The sequence below is a fragment of the Panicum virgatum genome, chromosome 7N (assembly GCF_016808335.1).
Source record: "Panicum virgatum strain AP13 chromosome 7N, P.virgatum_v5, whole genome shotgun sequence".
Taxonomy (NCBI): Eukaryota; Viridiplantae; Streptophyta; class Magnoliopsida; order Poales; family Poaceae; genus Panicum; species Panicum virgatum.
Genome location: NC_053151.1, coordinates 29,710,606 through 29,732,350, shown reverse-complemented (window position 1 = coordinate 29,732,350; position 21,745 = coordinate 29,710,606). Strand labels below are relative to the sequence as shown.

General features: G+C 51.0%; 3 protein-coding genes and 1 long non-coding RNA gene across 4 annotated transcripts; 1 reads left to right on the top strand and 3 right to left on the bottom strand.

Moving 5' to 3' along the window:
- Positions 1 to 3,093, top strand: LOC120683955 (PI-PLC X domain-containing protein At5g67130-like). The gene is made up of 7 exons (XM_039966044.1): positions 1 to 495; positions 603 to 740; positions 1,587 to 1,685; positions 1,795 to 2,098; positions 2,174 to 2,397; positions 2,481 to 2,567; positions 2,810 to 3,093. Exons 1-7 carry the CDS (start codon positions 265 to 267, stop codon positions 2,960 to 2,962), a joined length of 1,236 nt encoding a protein of 411 aa, XP_039821978.1. The 5' UTR covers positions 1 to 264; the 3' UTR covers positions 2,963 to 3,093.
- On the bottom strand, positions 2,984 to 3,991 carry LOC120683956. The gene is made up of 2 exons (XR_005679004.1): positions 3,615 to 3,991; positions 2,984 to 3,532 (listed from the first exon to the last, which is right to left on the bottom strand). It is a non-coding gene; the product is annotated as an uncharacterized LOC120683956 (long non-coding RNA).
- A 977-nt stretch (positions 3,992 to 4,968) lies between these two features.
- LOC120682678 (40S ribosomal protein S10-1-like) lies at positions 4,969 to 7,364 on the bottom strand. The gene is made up of 5 exons (XM_039964658.1): positions 7,223 to 7,364; positions 7,078 to 7,126; positions 6,435 to 6,717; positions 5,750 to 5,885; positions 4,969 to 5,223 (listed from the first exon to the last, which is right to left on the bottom strand). Exons 1-5 carry the CDS (start codon positions 7,223 to 7,225, stop codon positions 5,143 to 5,145), a joined length of 552 nt encoding a protein of 183 aa, XP_039820592.1. The 5' UTR covers positions 7,226 to 7,364; the 3' UTR covers positions 4,969 to 5,142.
- Positions 7,365 to 18,867: 11,503 nt separating this feature from the next.
- Positions 18,868 to 21,381, bottom strand: LOC120683489 (LEAF RUST 10 DISEASE-RESISTANCE LOCUS RECEPTOR-LIKE PROTEIN KINASE-like 2.1). The gene is made up of 2 exons (XM_039965565.1): positions 20,252 to 21,381; positions 18,868 to 20,142 (listed from the first exon to the last, which is right to left on the bottom strand). The coding sequence occupies exons 1-2, from the start codon at positions 21,168 to 21,170 to the stop codon at positions 19,019 to 19,021; spliced, it is 2,043 nt and encodes a 680-aa protein (XP_039821499.1). The 5' UTR covers positions 21,171 to 21,381; the 3' UTR covers positions 18,868 to 19,018.
- Between the last annotated feature and the right edge of the window lie 364 nt (positions 21,382 to 21,745).

The window sequence follows — 21,745 nt, the reverse complement described above, 5'->3', positions numbered from 1 at the left end:
ACGGCCAGGATCCGCGGGGGCGGAACGGAAAGGCGAAGTTAAAGCGTCCGGGAAACAGCACGCGCGCCCGCCCCCCGGTCGCCGACGCCACTGGCAAGTCCGGCCTTGCAAGCCACACAACCGCCACTCCAAGACGCGAGCGCGAGCGAGGCGAGGGCACCAACCCGCCGCCCCTTCCGCCCTCGTTTGGCCGCCGGGCTGCCGTGCGCCGGACGAGGAGCGGAGCCTCCGGGCACCTCGCCGGAGTAGGAGGAGGAGGAGGCGATGGCCGGGGACAGGGCGGCGGCGGCGCTCGTTCGCCTCGCCGCCGTGGGCGTCCTCCTGCTGCTGTGCTCCTCCCCCGCCGCCGTGGTGGTGGTGTCGGCGCGGAAGGTTGGCCAGACGTGCGCGCTGGACCGGAACTGCGCCGCCGGCCTGCACTGCGAGACGTGCGTGGCCAACGGCAACGTGCGGCCGCGCTGCACCCGCGTCGTCCCCGTCGATCCGCAGACCAAGGTACTTACTACGAGCTCTCCCGTTCGCTCGCTCGCGTGCGCTTCGGCCGCCGCCGCCGCCATGATTCTGCACTGCAGCGCCCGTGTTTGATCGAGCGTCTCGCGCAGGCGCGGGACCTGCCGTTCAACCGGTACGCGTGGCTGACGACGCACAACTCGTTCGCGCGGCTGGGGCAGCGGTCGCAGACGGGCGTCGCCATCGCCACGCCGTGGAGCCAGCAGGACACCGTCACCGAGCAGCTCAACGTGAGTGCCCCCCTCTGCCCCGCCTCTCCCTGGCTTAGCTTTCTCCTGCCGCCACGGCCACGGCCACGGCCACGCCTCGCGAACGCTAGCTTCCACGTAGTATTACTTCTTCCCCGGCCGGCCGCTGGCGCGAATCTTGGAGCAGAGCAAGCCAACACCAGCCAGCTCCTCACGCGGTCACGTCAGATTGGGCGCGGACACGCGACGAGGCTTTTCTATCCAGCTGGTTGGTATGGGCGCGAGGGCCGCCGGGCGTCGACGCCAACACGTGTCGCGGGGCGCTACCCGCGCGCCGACGAGTGCGCGCGCTCCAGGCGGCGCCGTCGCACGCGCGCGGGTCCCGCGTGCGCGGCCGCGGCGGAGCACTAGAGCGGCGGAGGCCACACGCCGCGCTGTGGCTGCGCTTGCTTGAAGCCTGGTCGCGGCACCGCAGCGCGGCGCGACCAGATAGCCTGCTATGGTTGTCTTTGTCTTGGTTATCTTTCATTGTCTTGTCCGGAACAAAATGGCTTTGGTTACCTTTGCCCTGCGTTTCTGTGTGGTCCGTGTGTGAGAGAATTAGGTTGGCGCGTCAATTTTCGGTGCCATCTCACCTCAACCAACTGGTGACATGAGTGAAGCGGATGAACAAGTGATGGTCAATGTTCCGCTCATTTCCCATGATTCCCATGATACCACTTCCGAGTTCCAGCCAGATAGTCTTGTGCAGTTCTGAACAATGAATCAGAGATAAAAGTGTAGTTGCAGTAATGATGATGATGATGATGATGAAACAGATGAGATGTGTTATTTCGTCTCTGACATCAACACTGCTTTTTCTGGTTCAATGGTTACAAACTTGTGCAGAACGGCGTGAGGGGGCTGATGCTGGACATGTACGACTTCCGCAACGACATCTGGCTCTGCCACTCCTTCGCCGGCATCTGCCAGAACTTCACCGCATTCGTAAGCTCCGCTCTCCTCTTTTATTTTCTCCTCCTCCATGGCCAGCTCTGAACAATCTGAATTCTGACCGACCAACCGATCCGGTTCCTCCCCTGGCTGGTGCTGGCAGCAACCGGCGGTGAACGTGCTCCGGGAGGTGGAGCGCTTCCTGTCCCGGAACCGCGCCGAGGTGGTGACCATCTTCGTGGAGGACTACGTGGAGTCGCCCATGGGCCTCACCCGGGTGCTCAACGCCTCGGGGCTCGCCCGCTACATGCTCCCCGTCTGGCGCATGCCCAAGGGCGGCGGCGACTGGCCGCTGCTCTGCGACATGGTTCGCGACGACCACCGCCTCCTCGTCTTCACCTCCAGGGCCGCCAAGGAGGCCGCCGAGGGCATCGCCTACGAGTGGCGCTACGTCGTCGAGAACCAGTGTACGTACCTTGAAGCTGACGCCAATGGCATTTTGCATCGACTTAATTACAATGTGTGACAAAAAAAAAACGCAGATGGGACCAAGGGGATGGTGAAGGGGACGTGCCGCAACCGCGCCGAGTCGGCCGCCATGGACGACCTCTCGAGGTCGCTGGTGCTCGTCAACTACTTCAGGGACCTCCCGGCCCTCCCCGAGGCGTGCAAGGACAACTCGGCGCCGCTGATGGACGCGCTCGCCGCCTGCCACGCCAAGTCCGGGAACCGCTGGGCCAACTACATCGCCGTCGACTTCTACAAGGTCAGTTTGGCGATGCTCCGGTCGTCGGTGCAGCATCGGTTTCCTCCTGAATCTCTGTTGCTAACTCGTCGTCGGTGATGCAGAGGAGCGACCGCGGCGGCGCGGCGGAGGCCACGGACAAGGCCAACGGCGGCCTGGTCTGCGGCTGCGGGAGCATCTCGGCTTGCAGCGTAAGGCCTCCTCGCTGCAAAAACCTCTAGCACTGTTTTTTTTTTTTTGGCATCGCATTCTGAACTTTTTTGAAGTTAGAACTAACCTAGAGAGTTTTATCGGATTCTGATTCGATTTCGAAAGTGGATTCGGAATTTCTGATGAATTCGTCACGAACAAATTCGTAGCAGCAGCAGCAGCAGCAGCAGTAGTCTGCTGAATTTCGCACTGAGATGAAGCTGTTCTTGTGTCTGCTGTGCAGGCCAACGGCACGTGCACACCCCATCGCGGCAGGACGCCCAAAGGCATCTTCAACGACTCGTCCGACGCCGCGGCGCGGCGGCCGCCGCCGGCGCTGCAGCGGCAGCGGCTCGTCTTGCTGCCGGCGGTCCTCGCCGTTCTCCTGCGCCTGTGAATTATTCTCTCCACGTTTCGCTGTACAGAACTACAGATACAGATACTTTGGTGGTACCAGCCTCTGTGTATGATGCAGTTGCATACAAAGCTAAACAACACGAAAAAAACGTGACAGATGAGTTTGGCCAAGCCTTGTCATCAATGAAACTTACTAAGGCATCAGTGCTTCAAGTTCGCTAGAGGCGTTTTCGTGGGGACGGTACTTCGAATGCCGTCCACGCCTGGGCCTCTCGTGGCCGTTCGATCGCACATGTACGGCCACCGATTGCCTTTCCTTCTTCGTCGTTCGACTGCCGGTTCGAGAACGCGCCGAGCTCCGAGCCTCCGCGCGTCCTAGCCGAGCGAAGAAGCAGCAGGTAGCAGACAGCCAACGGCCGGCCGGGCATGGGCGCATGGCGTCTTGCAGCGATCCGAAAGGCCTGGGTCTCCTTCCTCACCGCGGTGGTCGGATGCTACGCCTCCGGCGACGGTGGTCTCCCGTCTGCAACTTCGTAGTGCGTTGGTGGGCGGCGCCGGTGGGGATCGCCTGCTGCAACGGCACCACACCAGCGGCATGCGCCCCAGTGTTCTTGATTCGACAATCGACAGCCGTTCAGAGAGGGAGAGATAGAGAGAGGAAAAACAGGGTTCTTCTAATCAGCATCACTAACCAGCGGTCAGCGGAGATGTTCAGGAACAGCGGAGCTGTCAGTTGTGTTCAGGAACACTGGAACAAGCAAACATCACTTGACATGGTTCATGCTAAAGTTGTGTAACGCTGCCACCTGAAGAACTTGAAAAAAAAACTGATAAGCTATTTTCATTTTGATTTATCTTAAATGTAAGCCATTTTGATTTATCTGAAATCAAACTGTTCCAAATTTGATAAAGTTTTATAAAAAATTATGATAATATTTTGAATATCAAATGAGAACAATTAGATCGATAATAAAATACATTTTTATAATTTACTTAGTTGATGTGTTAGGTGCTAATATTCTTCTCGATCAAACTTAGTCTATTGTAACTACAAAGTAAAATGCCTTCCATTTCGGTGAGATAGTACATCGTTACGATGATGATGTTTTGGTTGCTGATTCTTAGAGCAACTGCAGTGTGTGGTTCGACGACGGGTCGATGCAATTAATACGAGGATGGAACCGAGTACGATACATTGGGGGCTTGGATCGATGGAGAACCTGCTCCTTTGGATCGAACCGCTCCTTCGCAGGGACCATTGTCTTCTTTCTCCTGCCGTTGGTGCTCCCGCCGTAGTCTGGAATCCCAACTCCTTCTCCCGGCGAGTAGGCTGCGGCGCGAGATGAAGCAAAGTTTTAAATCTCCCGCTATAGCTTCCGCTATAACCCGCTATAACTATTTAGATATGGTATCGCTATTTGAACTCATATGTAATTTAGCCGGTATAGCCTCATTTAGCCCACTATTAGCTGTTTTCAGAGGCCAGCCGCTAAACCCCTTAGCCCGCTATTTAGAACCTTGAGAGGAAGGCTGGAAGAGGTAGGAGGCGGAGCAGAGATCGGAGTTCGGGAGATTCTGGAGAACGCAGACGCCTGGCGGAGCGCGTACTCCGCGACGCAGTCGACAACGTCGGCGCCGGTCGCGACCACGAGGACGGCTGGTCACCGCCGCCATCGCTCTCGCCCGCCACGGCCTCGCTGCCGACGGATGATGCTGCGCCCGCTGCTGCCTCCTTCATGCGGAGGGGAGGCACGGGACTTCCACCGCGAGATCCAGATCGAGAGTGGACGGATGATGGGGGAAGACGCGAGACAACGACAGTGTCGGGCGTGGAGGAGCAGGGCGGAGGTGCAGACTACGGCACGCGAGGAAGGCCGGAGGAGGCAGGGGACGGGACCGAGGGGAGGCAGGTCCAGCGGCAGACTTTTTTTTTTTGTAAGCTCGGCAGCGGACACCGTGCGGTGGGAGAGGAAGGTAGTTGAGAAAAGGAAATTATTGTTGTGCGAGACTGAATTTTGAAGGACAGCTTTCGAAGAAGTAACAACATGAAACCGAAGCGTTTGCAAAAGACTATTATACTGGAACCAAGGTATCAAGATAGCACAATTTTCTGCATTTGTCAGCACTCTGCCGATCTGGATAACAATACTAGTACATAATAACTGTCCTTCAAAATTAAACGAATCACGAAGGGAAACATGGTCCAAACTAGGGGCAACTTCACTCCATGGAAGAAGAGGTCGGGCCGGCGCCAAAGCCGCTGCCACCACCACGGCCAAAGCCAGGTCTGGCACCAGAACCCTGCAGAAATTGTGGGGTGGAAACAAACATCAGCAATTATAAAGTATGGTGCACGATTCACCATGCTAACAAAGGCTAGAATAATATAAAGAGAATTTACAAGGAAAGAAAATCTAACAAAATTAACTCTTAAACTGACAGAGACCCTCCAACATGCAAATTTATGACCTCATGTTTGACATTGCTAATTTGTTTGAAATTACACAATCCCAGGGGCCAATGCAGGAGAACAGGTGCAGCCAAGACCATTCGAGGTGCACATTGTGCCTCAGCTTTCTGTTTGGGTAAATTAACTGGCGATGATGACCTAATTGAAATCATAAGCATATAAAAAAAACTTAACCTCTACATTTGAACCATGCTGGTGGCTCTTTTTAACCAAATACAGTTTAAAGTGGAACTAAGACCAGCCACATGGGAACTGTAAGCCATATGTGGCAGGCATGATCAAACAGATTTCCAAATCATTATGCTCAAAGCCGATGAATAAAATAATGAAGCACTGAAAGGATGCAAAAGTGATTACCCTGAAAGATGGCTGAAACTCAGCAGGAGCTCCACCCTTCTCACCACCGAAGTCACCAGGAGCACCCCGAGGACCACCACGGTACCCTTCCCTGTCACCAAACCTTGGCCTGTCGCCTTCAAAGCGAGGTGGGCCCCTACACAGATTACAAGCATAGAGGAAAAATTTAAATTGCTTCATTCAAATTCTAAAGTTGGCAACAGGAAAACTCAGCATTTCGCATATGCTATTTCCTAGTTGCCATAAAATTAGTCTAATCTACTCCTTAGACATCCTTAAAGCACAACAACAGTGCTCCACACCTGAGAAGTGATTGAATAAACAAATTATAACACAGTACAAATAAATAACACAAATCCACAGTTCCTTAATACGCATGTATACTTAATTTACTCATGCAACAACAAAAATGCACAAATGGCACGCATGTCTAATTTACACAACATTTCAGCTAGTGACGAAGTCCTAGTAGATTGAGTGTAGCATAACAAAATTCCTATTAGATGCTTACAAATTTTTCTGATCCTATAAAAAGTAGAAAACAGACAACACCATGTAAGATGTGGTTGTACTTCACTGAAATCATTACGAGATATGTGCTGCAAACATGTAGAATCCTATCACATGATTCTATGGTGCACAATTTAACATGGATATAACAGAGCCCCAAGAAAAAAGGCTCTACCTTGGGCGGTCACCAGGAGGACCAGAGCCAAACGGGCGGCCAGGCGGCCTGGCAGACTTCTTGAGCGTGGCAGGCACGATCTCAGAAGGCAGATTGAGGTAGTTGCGCAGGTGCTCAATGCCATCGTTGGTGAGGTACCAGTAGTAGTACTGCCAGGAGAAGGTCTCCCTGACGTACTCCTTGGACTTGAAGCTCTGCATGAGCTTGATCACCTGCAGGTTGGGCACGTCAATCTGCGGGTGCTTCGCCAGGTTGTAGTCCTTCTTGGCGTACAGCACGCCCTCTGCAGCAGCACATACATCAAGTGAGCAAAAGCTCCAGTGACTAATTTGATATCGCGTTCCTCCATTTTTCTGAATTTCTAAAAAACAGGAGCATGTACTTGCTTGAGAGGTCTCTGGACTCGAAATGTTAAATGACAAATCGGGTCCTAAAAATGCTGTGTTGAGCTAATAAATCCTATTCCTAAGATTACAAGTTTATGTAAATTTAGTCAATCAATAAATCGTATAAATACCATACTACTGAAGACTAGCGGTTCTCTAGTAAGATTAACAGATCCCTCTCCTCACAGAACGAGACAAATCACAGACACATACTGCTAATCTGCACTGCGAGAACGAGGGGGCAAGGAATTTCTTACCTTTGAAGAGGTACTTGCAGATCTCATTGCGGTTCTTCTTTGGGATGATCTGCGGGAGAAGAAAACAAACGCGAGATTAACACGGGCAACAGAACACGGAAGCAGACGAGCAGCGGCAGATTGATCCCAGGGGCTTCTCGCTTACCATGGTGGGCAGGCGGCGAGCTCCGGGAGCTGGAGCGCCTGTTGCTCGTGAGGTGGCGGCGGCGAGTGGGAGGAACGTAGAAGAACCCTAGCGCCCGGGTCGGGCGAGGCTTTTATATAGCCGCCGCCGCGGTGTAGGGTTTGGTTCGGGGAGCAGGGGAGAGCGACCTAAGCGTCAGAATGGACGAGGCCTGCGGCCACTGGGCTTTTCGGGCCCAAATAAGAGGGCCCGTTAAATGTGTCGCGTGTGGCCGTTTTGAACTGATCCGGGGCGTCGGGATATGTTTGGGATTCTCTGATCCATCGTCGCCCATTCGCGCAAATGTTAGAAGAGTGGAATACTTTTTTTATTGCTGGGATAATTGAAAAATTGCTGAAAAAAATTATTCTAGCAACAAATTTAACTGGATTACACTTGTGGGCCGGTTTCATGCGCGTGACCCCGTATTCGTCTTTTTGCATTCCTTTTTACAAAACTTGTGTAAGGTAAAAACAACAACGCTTTGCATTTTTGAACTCGTAAAAACTGACATGGAGTTTCAAATAAAAAAAATTGGACTATATGAGGAGCTAATAAAACTTCGATTTTTTTCCTTCCTTCATTTCAATTTCCTGAATGTACCGAAGAAAACGAGCTTAAAATCTGAAATTCCAGAGTTAGTCGCATGTGAGGATATTTTCTTTTAGATTAAGAAAATAAATCCGGTCTCAACAAACGTGAACTTATGTAGATGGCTGGCAGCCTGCTGATCAGCCTAAGTAGTATGTGTGAAGTCTGAACCTGAGAACTTATTTGGTTATGTAATATGCTGGCTGTGTGGCTAGCTGACTGCGATGTTGCTACTTGCTATTTGCTAAATGCTATTGCTAGTTATCTGCTAATGCAACAGGATTGCTGTTGCTCTATTTATAATTATAAGTTAGTCAAGATTGACTACATTAGTGTTGCTGTTTGCTGATTGTGAGTTTTGTTATTTCAGCAGCAAGTCAGCAAAGATTTGGTGTGTGGGATTGGAACATGGAATTCTGGACAGTGCAGAAAACAACTCTCACAAGTAAGCAGCTAAACACTAATGTAGTCATATGCTTGATTTATTGTACAGACAATATAGTATATATAGGTGTATATATATAGTCGTATAGGTCCTGATATGCAGGACGATTATATGGACGACTAGGATCGACTAGTCTCGACTAATCGGTCTGGTCGACAACTAATCGCGATTAGTCACCTAGTCGGTCCCATGGCGACTAGGTTCGACTATGCGATTTGTAAACATTGGTTCTTTTCTAAGATTCTAAACGCCAATGCAATGACATCCAAACAATAGAATTAGAATCACATCTCATTTCAATACCACGGCTGATTTGGTATTGAACCCAATTCAATTCCATACCCTCCAATTCAGACATCCAAACGGACCCTTAGCGAGCATTGATTTTTTTTGTCCCCTTTGTTCCCAATTTTTTTTGTGCCAATTGCATGTGTGTGAGGATAAATTGTCATACTATTTGATTGAATCCATTCTTTATCCACGACTGACCACATCATGGGTCTGAAACTAGCCGTCCTCATCGTGCTGCTGGTTCTTTTTGGCCTCTTGCTAGGGCTCGGCATGGCGCTCGGCTACGACTTCTTCACGCAGTGGATCTCCAGCTTTAAGGCGTTCCAGCAGGAGAGCGAGGTCAAGAGTTCATGCACGGCATTTGTGTGGTAAGGCACTGCTCCAGAGCATCATCTCCAGGCTCCTGCACGACGCAAGCCGGGGCCGTTCAGGTGCTGTGGCTGTTTTTCATGCATGCCTCATAACTGACAACGTGGAGATGGTTCTGGATGGAGCAGGATGGGACGTGGGGCAAGATTTAGGGCAACTGCACGGTGGTTAGGGACTTCGCGGACATGTGCTTCCACTCCTACCCGATATACCTCAAGGAGTTGCGCGAGAGCTCCCATGATTGTGAGCCCCATTCCACGATTCGATAAGGTACCTGTCTGTCCTCTCACTCCTTGCCAGTTCCCACTGTTTGGTTGTTTAGGATTAGCTCCATATGTTGTGTGTAATCCTTTGTGATAAGGATGGGTTCATCATGAAAAGGATGTTCCTTACCCTTCTTTTTGCTATAAAATACCTTGTTCTGGACCTTCTGGTAATGTGTCATCACTCGTGTTAGACTGTCACTGAGGTATATTCTGCACAAATCCCACTATCATGGTTGTTGCGCAACACACATCGCCTACATTTTCTTGAAATCAATATTGCAATTGGCAGATTCAAAAAATTAGGGAAGAGTGCGACTTCTAGGTGCACAATGTTAATTCATTTTGAATACTGTTTGCAGATTGCTGGATGTGCCTTCATGTATCTTTGTTGCTTTCCTGTGGTTAGTCGTGGACATACCACTCTACACGGTGATCGCGCTGGTCAAGAGCCCCTACATGCTCTTCAGAGGCTGGCAGAGGCTGCTGTACGACCTCATCAGCCGCCAAGGCCCGTTCCTTGAAACAGTTTGCGTGCCGATCGCTGGCCTGACCATCCTTTTCTGGCCACTGGTGGTGGTTGGCAGCGTTTAGTTGGCTATTGTCTTGAGCATTTTCGTGGGTCTCTACGGCAGTCATTGTCTTCCAGGTTACTAAACTGCCAGTGATGAATTATTGCTAATCTGTGGGAAAGATTATGTGATGCCATTTACAATTTTTCTTGCTTTATTTTTGCAGAAGAAATCATTTCAATGGGGAGTTTCTTATGTTGTGGCCAATGTTGCAGAGTTCAATGAGTACACCAATGAGTTTCTTATTTTTGCAGAATTTAAATGTTTTAGTAGTCGTTCGATTCAATGTATTCCAACTTTACTTTGTTATATCAATTTTAAATCTCATGTTATGTATAAATATAATTATTTTTAATATGTGATATTTTTTAAATATTAATGTTCTGTAAATACGTGCTTGTGGCACGTGCATTTCCACTGGTCGCTGTAAAAAAACAAATGTTGGATGCTCTGCTCGGCGCTACAAAAACAACATTCGGTGCAGGGCCGTCTCCAGAATTTGGAGGCTCGTGGACGTGGTGTGGCGAGCTGGCGACGGAGCAGCGATCGGCATGGGCCGTTGCTGCTCTAAACTGCCATGTGCTATGAGTCTTGACAGAACAATTTGGGGGCTCTCCAATTTTGGAGGCCCTGTGCAGTTGCCCACCTCGCACGTGGGCTTCGACGGGTCTGATTTGGTGCACCCATTCCATTTTTCTTTTGTCAAGGTTATCTTTAGTTAAAATTACTCCCTATTTTAAGTACCACAAAAAAACCTTAATCTTTAGAGGAACTTTTGGCCGTGTTTAGATGAAACGCAAAAAAAATTTGCGATGGAATTTTGCTAATTTGAAGTACTAAATGAAATCTATTATAAAACTTTTATATAGATGGGTTTTAAATCACGAAACGAATCTAATGATACTAATTAATCTATGATTAATTTATAATTAGCGGACGGTTACTGTAGCATCACTGTTGCAAATTATGGATTAAGTAGGCTCATTAAATTCGTCTCGCGATTTACAGCCCATCCATACAAAAAGTTTTATAAATAGACTTCATTTAGTACTTCATGCATATTCGATGTGATTTTTTTTTGTCTTTACGGGATTTACGGGTTGTGATCTAAACGGAGCCTTTATTTTCCAACCCAACCACTTGCATGATTTTGTCGATGAATTCAGAATGTTTGAAGGCCATGGCTGCCGCCGTAGGGGCGCTGTTACCGTCGACAGCGACCTGCAGTGTCGGCGGCGGCCGTCGACCGAGCAGGTTCCACGGACTGTAGGGGGGCGCGGTGTAGGACGCCCGGCTTCGTTTGGAAGAACCCCGTCCTTTCCCTGCCATTTACCTCCCCTGACTCACGTGGGCAGAGTGGTCATCAGTATTAATCATCTGGCGTCGCTCTTCTTCCTGCCGCCTGCTGGCTCCCACATGCCACGACCAAGCCGGGGAGCGAGGCCCGGACATCGGAGGCAGGGAAGTGATGCCCGGGGATTGGCATGGACGCATGGTCCTGCATGCTGCTGCCCATAGTATACAGTATACAGAACTACACATGTATTAATTCCACGCGGGGGTGCACGCCCAGGGAAAGGACGGGGTTCTTCCAAACAAAGCTCGCTTTGTTTCCCGAGCACTGCAGCTCGCCATCCCCTCCGGATTCCTTGCGCACGGCTCCCGGAGCTCCTCCGCCACTCTCCTCCTTGCCCTCCGGCCACCGCCTTCCGCTCACTCGCCGCCGTAGCCCTCCGCCCGCTCGCCGCCATGGCCATCTGCGCTCGCCTCCTCCGGCCGTTCGCCCTCCGGCCACGTGGCGGAGCTCGCGCCCGCGGAGGCGCTGCTCGCGGGCGGCGGAGCACCTTGCGCCCGACGGAGCTCGCGCGCAGCGGAGCTCGCGCCCGCGGAGGCGCTGCTCGCGCGCGGCGGATCTGCTCGCCCCCGGCCGAGCTCGCGCGCGGCGGAGCTCCTCGCGCCCGGCCGAGCTCGCGCAGGTGGGTTTGGGGCACTCCGACGCGCGCGAAGAGGGCGGCAGCGCTCGGTCGCCGGAGGAGGATGGCAGGCGGCGCGTGAGGAGGCGGGGAAGGAAAAAGAGAAAAGAGCATGACACGTGGGGCCCACTAGCCTTTGCTGGTTTAGAGGGCCATGTTTTGGAGAGTCTGTTAGTTGAGCCTCTAGTTTATGAAGCTTTTTATTTTTTAGCAAGTCTTTTTCTCTCTAAATATAGCTAGTATTATTGTTAATCTCTTGGAAATGCTCTTACCTCGCTTGTCATCTCACCTCCAAAAGGACACAGGGCCCGTGGCCGGATTTGCTCATTACCCATCATGAAATCCGTAACCTCTCCGGTCTGCCATCTTCATGGCTCCTCTGATTTTAGACTTGCCAGCTGCCGCACGCCTCTCTCCAATTATTGACCGTCCGCTGCACGCGTCTCCTTCCCCGCTCGTCTCTCTTGGACGCCCGCCGCCGGCCACTAGCATCCGCATCTCGCCATCTTCCATCGCGTTTGTCGCTGCTGCTGGCGTGACGGGGCTCGCTGTGGCCGTGGATGACGGATCCTGGGCGCACACCACGCCAGACAACAGTGGCGGCGCCGGCGGCCGCAAAGCACTTCCTGCAGAAGCGTGGGACACGGTTCTTCTCCACACCGGCACTCCTGCGATTACTACCACCACTCGGGCGCGCACCGGAGCACTCCCGAGATTACTACCGTACCGTGGTCGTAGACGGCGAGCTCGCGCTCGTCCTCCTCCTCGGCGGCGGCGGCGCGCAGGAGCTCGGGAGGTGGTTCACCGCGGTGCTGCGAGCCTGCGACACGCGCTACTTAGCCGGCACGAGTGTCACCACCCAAAATTTTTAAACATAACTAAAACTGAAACAAAGTCATCATGAGTATCATTAATGCATAATGAACCATCATGTGCACATGTTTGCTTAAGTTTGTTTAATTTTTGTATCATGCTTGAATATATGCTTGTGAAAGAAGTGTAAATTTTTCTATACAACTGTGCCCCCAAAAATTTTAGTTAAATACTAGATTTCAAATGATGAATTTAAAATATTTTTGTGGGATTTTATGCCTTTTTAACCGAGCCATAAAATTCTTGGAATATTTTAAAATAGTCGTATTGTTTATTTTACTGCGACCAATATACAAAGTCTTTTGAGTGATTCTTGTTGCATTGTGTTCTTGGTGATTTGATCTATCTTCTGTAAAATTTTGGTGATTTTTAGTGTCCGGGAACTATCCGTTTTTTTATTTTTAAACTTTAAGCGTTTCACCTTTTCCCATCCGCGCGAGCCCTACCTGTCATCCCCTCCATCGCCCTTCTTCCTGGCCTGCTCGCCTCTGTATTGGGCAGCAGGGGCGGCGCGGCTCTGGTTGGCCAGCGTGGCCGCGGCCTGCCGCCCGCTCCCCCCCCCTTTAAAGCGCACCGGCCTCCCCTTCTTTTTCCCTCCAAACCCTAGCCGCCGCCACCTCCATTGCCACCACCCGGAGCTTCCTTGCCGCCGCCGATTCGCCTCCTCCGGTGAGCCTTCTCTCAATTCCTTGCGTTCCCAGCTTTCTCACACCCTCCTCCTTCGATTCTGGTGGTCACCGGCCTCTTCCTTCACCGTGCAGGGCCGTCGGCGAGCACCCCCGCCCGCCGCCGCCCGCCGCCTCGTCACCGCCTCTCCTCCCGTCCATCGCCGGGGTGAGCTTCCCCCACGCGTGGAACATGCCATGCGTGTGCTCTCCGGCCCTTTCCGAGCCTCCTCGGCAGCTTTCCCCCGCCGGCTGCCGCGCCGTGCCATGGCGCGCCGCTCGCCATGGTCAGGCAAGGGGATCACCCTTGACAGTGGAGGGGCGCCTCTTGGCCCCTGGGCCCACCCGTCGGTGCCCAATGGCTTGGGGATGGGGTGGATCTAGCAGTTTTTGACGTGTGTGATGTCTTGTATATCTGAAATGTTGTAAAATGTGTATAAATTTCTATATGTCTCCGAAAATTATGAAACTTATTTCGTTGGATTCCTCTTGCTTAGATCTATCCTGGAAAAATGTTGGATTACATGTTACTCTGTCGTAGATTTATTTATACTTTAATATTGTAAAAGTGATTAAAATGCTTAGTTAATTATCTACTGCTCCAAAAATGTCAAAGTAAATTTTGCTAGACTCCTTATGAAATTATATTTCTATTGGTGCCACTTGTTGTCATGCATCCTTAATGTTTAGTAGGGTGTTAATGTGTTTTCTTGTTCTCTGTCTGAAACATTGTTTATTGCATATATATTTACTGAAAAATGATAAAATGGTAAAACTAGTTTTGTTAGCTTCATTGTCATGTCTAGTATCTGTGGTAATTTTCTTAGATTTGTTCAATGAAGTTTGCATGTGTTTTATGTTTTATCTTGTTTAGGACAGCTGAAACCTTGTAATATTCATAAGTAATTCTAGAAAAATATTTTCGCTGCAAATCAAACTCTAATGAGTTTGTTTAGATGCTCTCTGTGTGCTAAATTTATTTCATGATTTATGCTTGCTGTTTAGAAGTTCTTTGTTAATTCTTGCTCTAGTCCTCTTGCTTACTTGTTCATTAGTGTGCTTGATCATCGAGTTTACATTTATGATTGTGCATCATCGCATGTTACTATTCTTTCTTCATTCATATCATTCATGAACCAACTATTGCATCATTCTAATGCATACATCTCATTCATGCATTATAGTGTTCCAACCGTCGGAGAACGAGCCCGTTGAGCCCACCGAGTCCGTTGAGCCCAAGCCCGGTGTTGAGTTTGTGGTTGAGCCCGAAGCTAACCAAGACAAGCAGCTAAGCATGATTCCTTGTACCTATTTAATTTGAGTTAACTTAGTTATCTCATTTGGGTATTATTGGGTTATCTATATTATGTTATCTATTGCATTCTTGTACCTATTTTATGCATTTACCTTCCTTGCCTTGTTATATCTATGTCCTTGCCACTCGTAGTTAGTAACTAATTAATGGACTAGATGCTTAGCCATGCTTAGAATTAGTCTATCACTTGTGAGGAAATTCTTGGAATAGGATCACACTACACCCACTTGGTTACCTTAATCGCACATGTTCGGTTTAGGCTATGTTGGAAAGGTTGGGTTGGTTATGTTGGAAAGTTGGTTTCGTGGTTTGGGCGGAAGGATAGGGCCTAGAGAAAGGAGTCTCGGAGGCATAGTCTGCTTGAACCGATTAAGGACCGTCTGTGAATGACCTCGACTTTGATCATTTTTATCGTGCTACCACATATCCTAAATAATGGTACGGATGAGCCAATTACCTTCTTTGACTTGATAATTGATGTGCAGTGCTAGATACGTGGCCAAGGGGCTATGCAGAGAGGCTTAGGGGTGTCCCCGGTGGGTCTATATGTTGATACGTTTAGAGGTGTCCCCGGTGGACCTAAGTTCTCTACGCGCAAGCTAGGTGTGAAGTTCAATTATCGAGCCTTGTTGGGAACGGTTGACGCGAGTACACCTTATCCAACTTTGGCCGGTTGGGGGAGTCGTATGGTCCTTGCGTCGTGTGGGTAAAGTAGTACACCCTTGCAAGATTTAAATCAATTCGAATTGCCGTGCTCTCGGATATGAGCCCGCTCTTTGTCCGACAAATTCTTCTTAGAAAGTCTCGTTTATGTTGGAAATGGTTTATGGCACCTTTATGATAAATTATTTTATTATTGTCATAAATAACTAAAACTTGAGGTGGGTTGGGCAAGATTAATTAATTTTGCTAGAGAGCTAGATGTTGGTTAGAGAGTTCATGCTTATGCAATAACAACTTAACTTTAAAGCCTCTTTGAGCCTCTTGCATGATCCTTGATTATATAATTGCGTAAGTCTTGCGAGTACCTTTTGTACTCATCTTGCTTTTATTTTAAAACTAAATTGCAGGTGAGCCGGAAGTTGTGTTCGGTTGGTGTGGCCGCAATGGTGCCCTTGGGCAAGACGCCATTGCTTATTACGCTTTTATCGATTTATCCGCTGCGTAGTTTATCTTTTGTGAGAGTATGTTGAAACACCAAATTTTAATTTCATATATCTTTTATGTCATTCGTGAGCCCAAGGCTTTCAATGGAAGCTTGAATCTTTAATTTCAGATTTGAACTATCCTTGTCATGAACTTGTAATCCTTAATGTTGAATTCTTGTAATGACTAAAATTGCTATTTATGGTTCATTGGTGATGTATCTATTATAAACGGTACATGTGTTCAATCCTGTGCATGTGGCAAACACGTACCGGGACTACCGAATTTGATATTATTTTGGGCAAATGACGTGTCGGTTATTTGTGTTTTTAGATGTGGGTTAACACGTGGCATGCTCTCGGGCAAGCGCGTGTTAGCTCTCATCTTTATGATAATGACCGACGGTTTGTCTAAAACAGTGTCAAATTGGGTGGTTCTTATAGCGAGCAGGTCCGCGGCCGCGGAGCGGCTTTAGGGTTCTGGCGGCGGGGGAGGCAGCCGGGCTACGTCGGGGCGGGGGCGCTCATGGCTTGAGCTGTGTGCGGCAGCGACCTATGCGCGGTGGGCCACGCTAGACGCCGGCGGTGGAGGCAGCCAGTTCGTGGGGGAACTACAGCTGAAGCTATGCGAGCGGTGGCAAGGGTGCCCCCCCCCCGAGCCTGGGCGTCGACGGCGGCGGCGGAGCGTGCGGTGGGCGTGAAGAAAGAGATGGCGCCGGAAGAAGAAGATGAACAGTGAAAAAAGATAAGATAGAGAGAGAACATGTTCCTATTTTAACCTGCAATCCATTAACGGTACACCACCGGTCTGCTCATTTACCCCTTGTTTCCCAAATCTCCACGCAGTGTCAGGCTCCGACGGTCGCGATAACGCTGGCGACCGCAGGGGGTGGTGGAAAATCCGCATCCATATGACATGTAAATAAAAACAGAGAGTACTACAAATAACCCTACCAGAATGAACAGTCTCGTTGTCAACGGCCGTGTTTGGTTGGCTGTGTAAAAGTTTTCGCGAAAACTTTTTGGCCTGAGTATTAAATAAAATCTAATTATAAAACCACCTCCACAACCCCTCGTGTAAATCGCGAGACGAATCTAATGAGGCATTTGACCGCGTGATTAGAGAATGGTTACTGTAGCATTAATATAGCAAATGATCAATTAATTACCGTCATTAGATTTGTCTCGAAAAGTTACACCCATTCCTGAAAAGGTTTTGCAAATACTCCCTCTATATTGTAAAGGAAGTCGTTTAGGACATCGACACGATCTCCAAAAATAATTTTGACCACTATCTTTTTACTATAAAATTTTTATAAAATATAATCAATATATACTTTTACGAAACTACATTTCAAGATGAATCTACTTACATCGCTTTTATATTTTCAAACTCAATCTAAAAGAATCTATTTATAATCAAAGTTTAAAATATTTGACTTAAGACAAACTGAAAACGACTTTCTTTACAAAATGGAGGGAGTAGATTTCATTTAATACGCCATACATGCGGGATTCTCTTCTCGGGAAATGTGCACATAAAAATCACTGTAGAAACCAAACACGGCGATTCATCGACATGAAAACGGATCAGAGTAAAAAGCTATGCGCGCGTCCCCTTCTTTCCCCTTCCCTCTACAGTACTCGAGAAAGGCGGAAGGGGGGCAGAGCCGTTTCCGGCGTCGATCCGCCCAATTCCCCTCGCCAGAGGCCTCTCCGGAGGCAGCTCGGGTAGGGAATCGGGTGGATCGGCGGCTGGTGCAGTTTTTTGCTTCTAGTTTAGGTAGGGCTAGGTAGCTAGGGTGACGGTGGAGCGAGCGTCTCTTCTTCCGTTCGTCTTCGAGTGGACGTGGAGGGGTTCGAACCATGGCGGCGTATTTTGCTCCCGATGGCCTTTGGGCCGTTGGTGTGCCAGATCTTCCTGTGCTGCGGGTCCGGCGGCGGTGGCGTTGAAGACAGCGGCTTCTGGTTCGTCTGCTTCTTCTCCTTATGGGTCGGTGGCAGCATGAGGAGTGGGTTTCCCGGCGGCGTTCGGATGAGGGAGACGACGTCGCGTTCGTGGAATAAGGTACTCCGGACTCGTCTCTTGTTCGTCGTTGTACGCTCCGGCGGTGGCGTTGGGTCCGTGAGGTTGGGGCTTCCTAGATCCGAGGTTTCTGCGCAAGCTTTGTGCCCCCTAAGTCTCTGTATAGGAGTCCTTGTTGTCCATGCCGGTTCTGGGGGCGACGGCGGTGGCAGTGTCGTCAGCTTTCCGGCGTGGAGGTTCCTCTACCGGGGATGGGGAGGATTGGATGCAGGGGAGGAGGAAGATAGGCGGGCCGGAGCTGCCTGGCCAGCTCCGGCGTCGGAGAAGCGCGGGGTTCGTCCCCGACTACGAACCACCACGAGTATCAGGTATCGGTTCCATTTGAAGCCTTTGTGCGAAGGAAGCTTCTTCGGCTTGGGTTCTATGCTTGCTCCTTCGTGCTCCGGCGATCGACTAGTCGATGGTTTGGTGATGGCGGTGGCACTTCCGGTGAGCACGGGGGATTCTTGGGACCTACTTATGTTTTGTTGTTTTTCTAGGGTCCTCTGTGTTGTTCGGTTGCATCTTTTTAATCCTCTACGGAGGTGTCTGTATTCGTACGTCTTCATGCATGTTTTCCTTTCCATATAATACAGACATCTTTGCGCAAAAAAAATTCATGGATAAAATTCAAAATTACTATCGTATCAAATGGGAATAGTATTAAACCAAGACGAAATAAAAAACTATTTGTATAGTTTGCTCGTAAATTATGAGACGAATCTAATGAGTCGAATTAGATCATGATTAGACACTAAATTGGTACGGTAAACATGTGCTAATAATGAATTAATTAGTCTTAATAAATTCGTCTTGTAATTTACAGGCGAGTTTTGTAATTAGTTTTATGATTAATCTATATTTAATATTTTAAATGTGAAAAATTTTCCTTTTAAAATCTTTACTCGGGCAACTAAATGAGGCCTACCAACGAAAATTTTGATAGTTACTCCCTCTGTCTCTAAATAAAAGTCGTTTTTGGTTTTCGTGCCACAAGGTTGACTAGATTTGTAGAAAATAAGTGTAACATTTAGATCTCTAAATAAATTTTATAAAAAACTAAATTCAAATTTCTATTTAATATATATTTTTATATATATTTGATCAAAGTTGTTTTTCGGAAAGCAAAAACGACAGTTACAGGGATGGAGGGAGTAACTTAGAGCTAGTGATGAACTGATGATGAACCATCATCATGCCTGTCCGGTCAGTCAGTCAGTCAAAGAAGGGCCTGCTGCTGCTGATGCTGCATGTGCCTCTGGCGGCAGCGGCAGCTCTGCCACGGTCATCTTCTCCAGCATCTCCAGGACCCTGGTCATGGAGGGTCGATCGGAAGGAGACATCCGGATGCACCAGAGGCCGACGACCACCATCTTCCTCACCACCTCCTCCTCCTCAGGCCCACTGCACGTGCTGCTGGCGCAGAACCCGTCCAGATCCCGGTACAGGCACTCTGGGAAGTAGCTGCTGCTCGCCCCCGAGCTCCCGGAACCATCGACGACGACGACGCCGCTCCTCCTGGCGCCGACCATCTCGAGCACCATCATGCCGTAGCTGTAGACGTCGGACTTGCTGGTGACGGCCCCCACCTGCCTGGAGAACACCTCCGGCGCGATGTAGCCGACGGTGCCCCTGGCTCCGGCGATGGACACGGCGATGGTGCTCTCCTTCTGCGGCCGCAGCTTGGCCAGCCCGAAGTCGGAGATCTTGGGGCGGAACGTCGCGTCGAGCAGGATGTTGTGGGGCTTGATGTCGAAATGCACGATGTGGGCGTTGCATCCGCGGTGGAGGTACTCCAGCCCCCGGGCGATGCCCACGGCGATGTCCAGCAGCCGCTCCCAGCTCAGGCTCAGGTCGCCGCCGCTGCCGGCGTACCTCTCCAGCGAGCCATTGGGCATGTACTCGTAGACGAGGCCCCTCCTGGATTTGCCCTCCACGCAGAAGCCCAGCAGCGTCACCACGTTGACGTGCGACGTCCGGCTGATGCTGGCCACCTCGTTGATGAACTCCTCGCCGTCCACCTGCTTGGCCTCCTTGAGCATCTTCACCGCCACCTCGCGCCCGTCGGGGAGCCTGCCCTTGTACACGGCGCCATTGCCGCCTTGGCCCAGCTTGTGAGCAAAGGATCCGGTCATCCGCTTCACCTGCGAGTAGCTGTACCTCCGAGGATGCTGCTGCTGCTGTAGCAGGGACTCCATCCTCTTCCTGCGGCTGCCTCGTCCCGAGGATGATGATTGCTTCCTCTCCTCCTCCTCCTTGCACCACCATGTTACTAGTATTATGCAAGCCCCGACGAGAAGCAGGGCCACTCCACCCAGCGCACCTGCTAGTACGTCTGCATCAACAAATCACATATATATACTTCAATTGAGAGATCGATGATGAGCGAGACAAGATCTAGCTACAAGATTCGTCGATTGATCGGGTCGGATACTATTACTCACAGGTCCTGGGCTTTTTCCTCGAGGAGCTTGAGCTTCCTCCAGTCCCAGAAGAAGCTCCTGGCGCTGCCGCGGACGGCGGCGGTGGTTCGACGAGCGGCGCCATGGTCGGCGGCGTGCCGGGCGCGAATGCCATCAACTCGTAGCGCAGGTAGCAGCTGGGCCCGCTGAGGCGGACGCCGTCCATGTCGGTGCAGCAGACGCCCAGCCAGACCATGTGCGTCGCCAGGCAGCGGCTGCACTCCTCGGGGGTCAGGTCCACCGTGCACTGCGCCAGCCCGTGCAGCGTCGCGTTGGCGCTGACCTGCTCGTCGCCGAACGCGACCCGGGCCGGCGATTCCGCCGCCGCGGCGAGCATCCGGCCGTTCAGCCTCTCCCGCGCCTTGTTCAGGGCCGCCGGGTCGGAGAAATTGTTGGGGTTGGGCACGAGCAAGCGGCGATCGGGCGACGTGTCCGCGACGCCGAAGAAGCTGGCGTTGTCGTAGCGCACGAGGCACTGCGGGTACCAGAGCACCATGTCCCTGCGGCTCGCGCAGCGCGTGCCGGGCAGCTCGGCGGCCGCGGCCGCCAGGCAGGCGGCGCAGTCGGACATCTCGGCGTCCGCGAGGCACGTGGCGAGGCCGTACACCGCGTCCTCGTCCGCGCCGAAGGTTGCGTTGAGGAAGCTGGCGTTGGCGGCGGCCATGTCCCGGAGGGAGTCCCGGAACCGGAGCAGGTTGGCCTCGAAGGCGCCGCCGCGGCTGGAGGTGGCCGCGGAGGTGGAGCAGTCGGGGCAGGCGTACCTGCCGTTGGCCTTGGTGCCGCAGAGCTTGGGAGGGTCCTGCTGCTGCGGCTGCGGCTGCGGCTGCTGGGGGAGCACGCCGGGGACGAGGAACACCACGGAGACGGCGAGCAAGGCAGCAGCAGCGGCGGCGGCGGCCATTGCTTGCCAAGAGGAATGAAGAACAGGTTGACCCGAGGCCGACGGAGGCTGGCTGGTCTCCGCAGTCTGCTATTGCAGGCCCAGGCTCAGGTCAGAGAAGCCGGCTACTCTGACTCTGACCTGACTCCACAGGCCCACACGGCATCTATACAGGAGTACTAGTCAGTTGGCGCCAGCTGGCAAAGACTACGGCCATGTTTAGTTAAAAAAAATTCTACAGCATCTGCATCTGCCACATCAAATTTTTTAAAACATTAAATGTATTTAATAAATATAATTATACATTATAACTGTTTTATGCGAATTGAATCTTTTAAATTTAATTAATTTATAATTAGACATTAATTATCAAATAACAACGAAATGTGCAACAGTACCAAAATCCAAACTTTTCCACAGTGGCGCAGGCAGCGGACGCCCACTACCCGCCACCGTGGCGCAGCAGCGTGGGCCCGCGCGCCTCCCAACTGCCATGTGCTCGCCCGTCGATGCTCGAGCTTCGCTGGCGACCTCTGCGCCGCCGCACGCGCGCCGACCGCCGCAGACGCCGTCGTGGCCCCGTGCGGGAGGGGGCC

Excerpts from the sequence above, each read along its gene's own strand:
- LOC120683955 (XM_039966044.1), top strand. The coding sequence starts at position 265 with ATGGCCGGGGACAGGGCGGCGGCGGCGCTCGTTCGCCTCGCCGCCGTG. Across the intron at positions 1,686-1,794 it reads GCCAGAACTTCACCGCATTC|CAACCGGCGGTGAACGTGCT; the intron begins GTAAGCTCCGCT and ends TGGTGCTGGCAG. Across the intron at positions 2,398-2,480 it reads TCGCCGTCGACTTCTACAAG|AGGAGCGACCGCGGCGGCGC; the intron begins GTCAGTTTGGCG and ends TCGGTGATGCAG.
- LOC120682678 (XM_039964658.1), bottom strand. Across the intron at positions 5,886-6,434 it reads CCTCCTGGTGACCGCCCAAG|GGGCCCACCTCGCTTTGAAG; the intron begins GTAGAGCCTTTT and ends TAATCTGTGTAG. Across the intron at positions 5,224-5,749 it reads AGTTTCAGCCATCTTTCAGG|GGTTCTGGTGCCAGACCTGG; the intron begins GTAATCACTTTT and ends CAATTTCTGCAG.
- LOC120683489 (XM_039965565.1), bottom strand. The coding sequence starts at position 21,170 with ATGGCCGCCGCCGCCGCTGCTGCTGCCTTGCTCGCCGTCTCCGTGGTG. Across the intron at positions 20,143-20,251 it reads GAGGAAAAAGCCCAGGACCT|ACGTACTAGCAGGTGCGCTG; the intron begins GTGAGTAATAGT and ends TTGTTGATGCAG.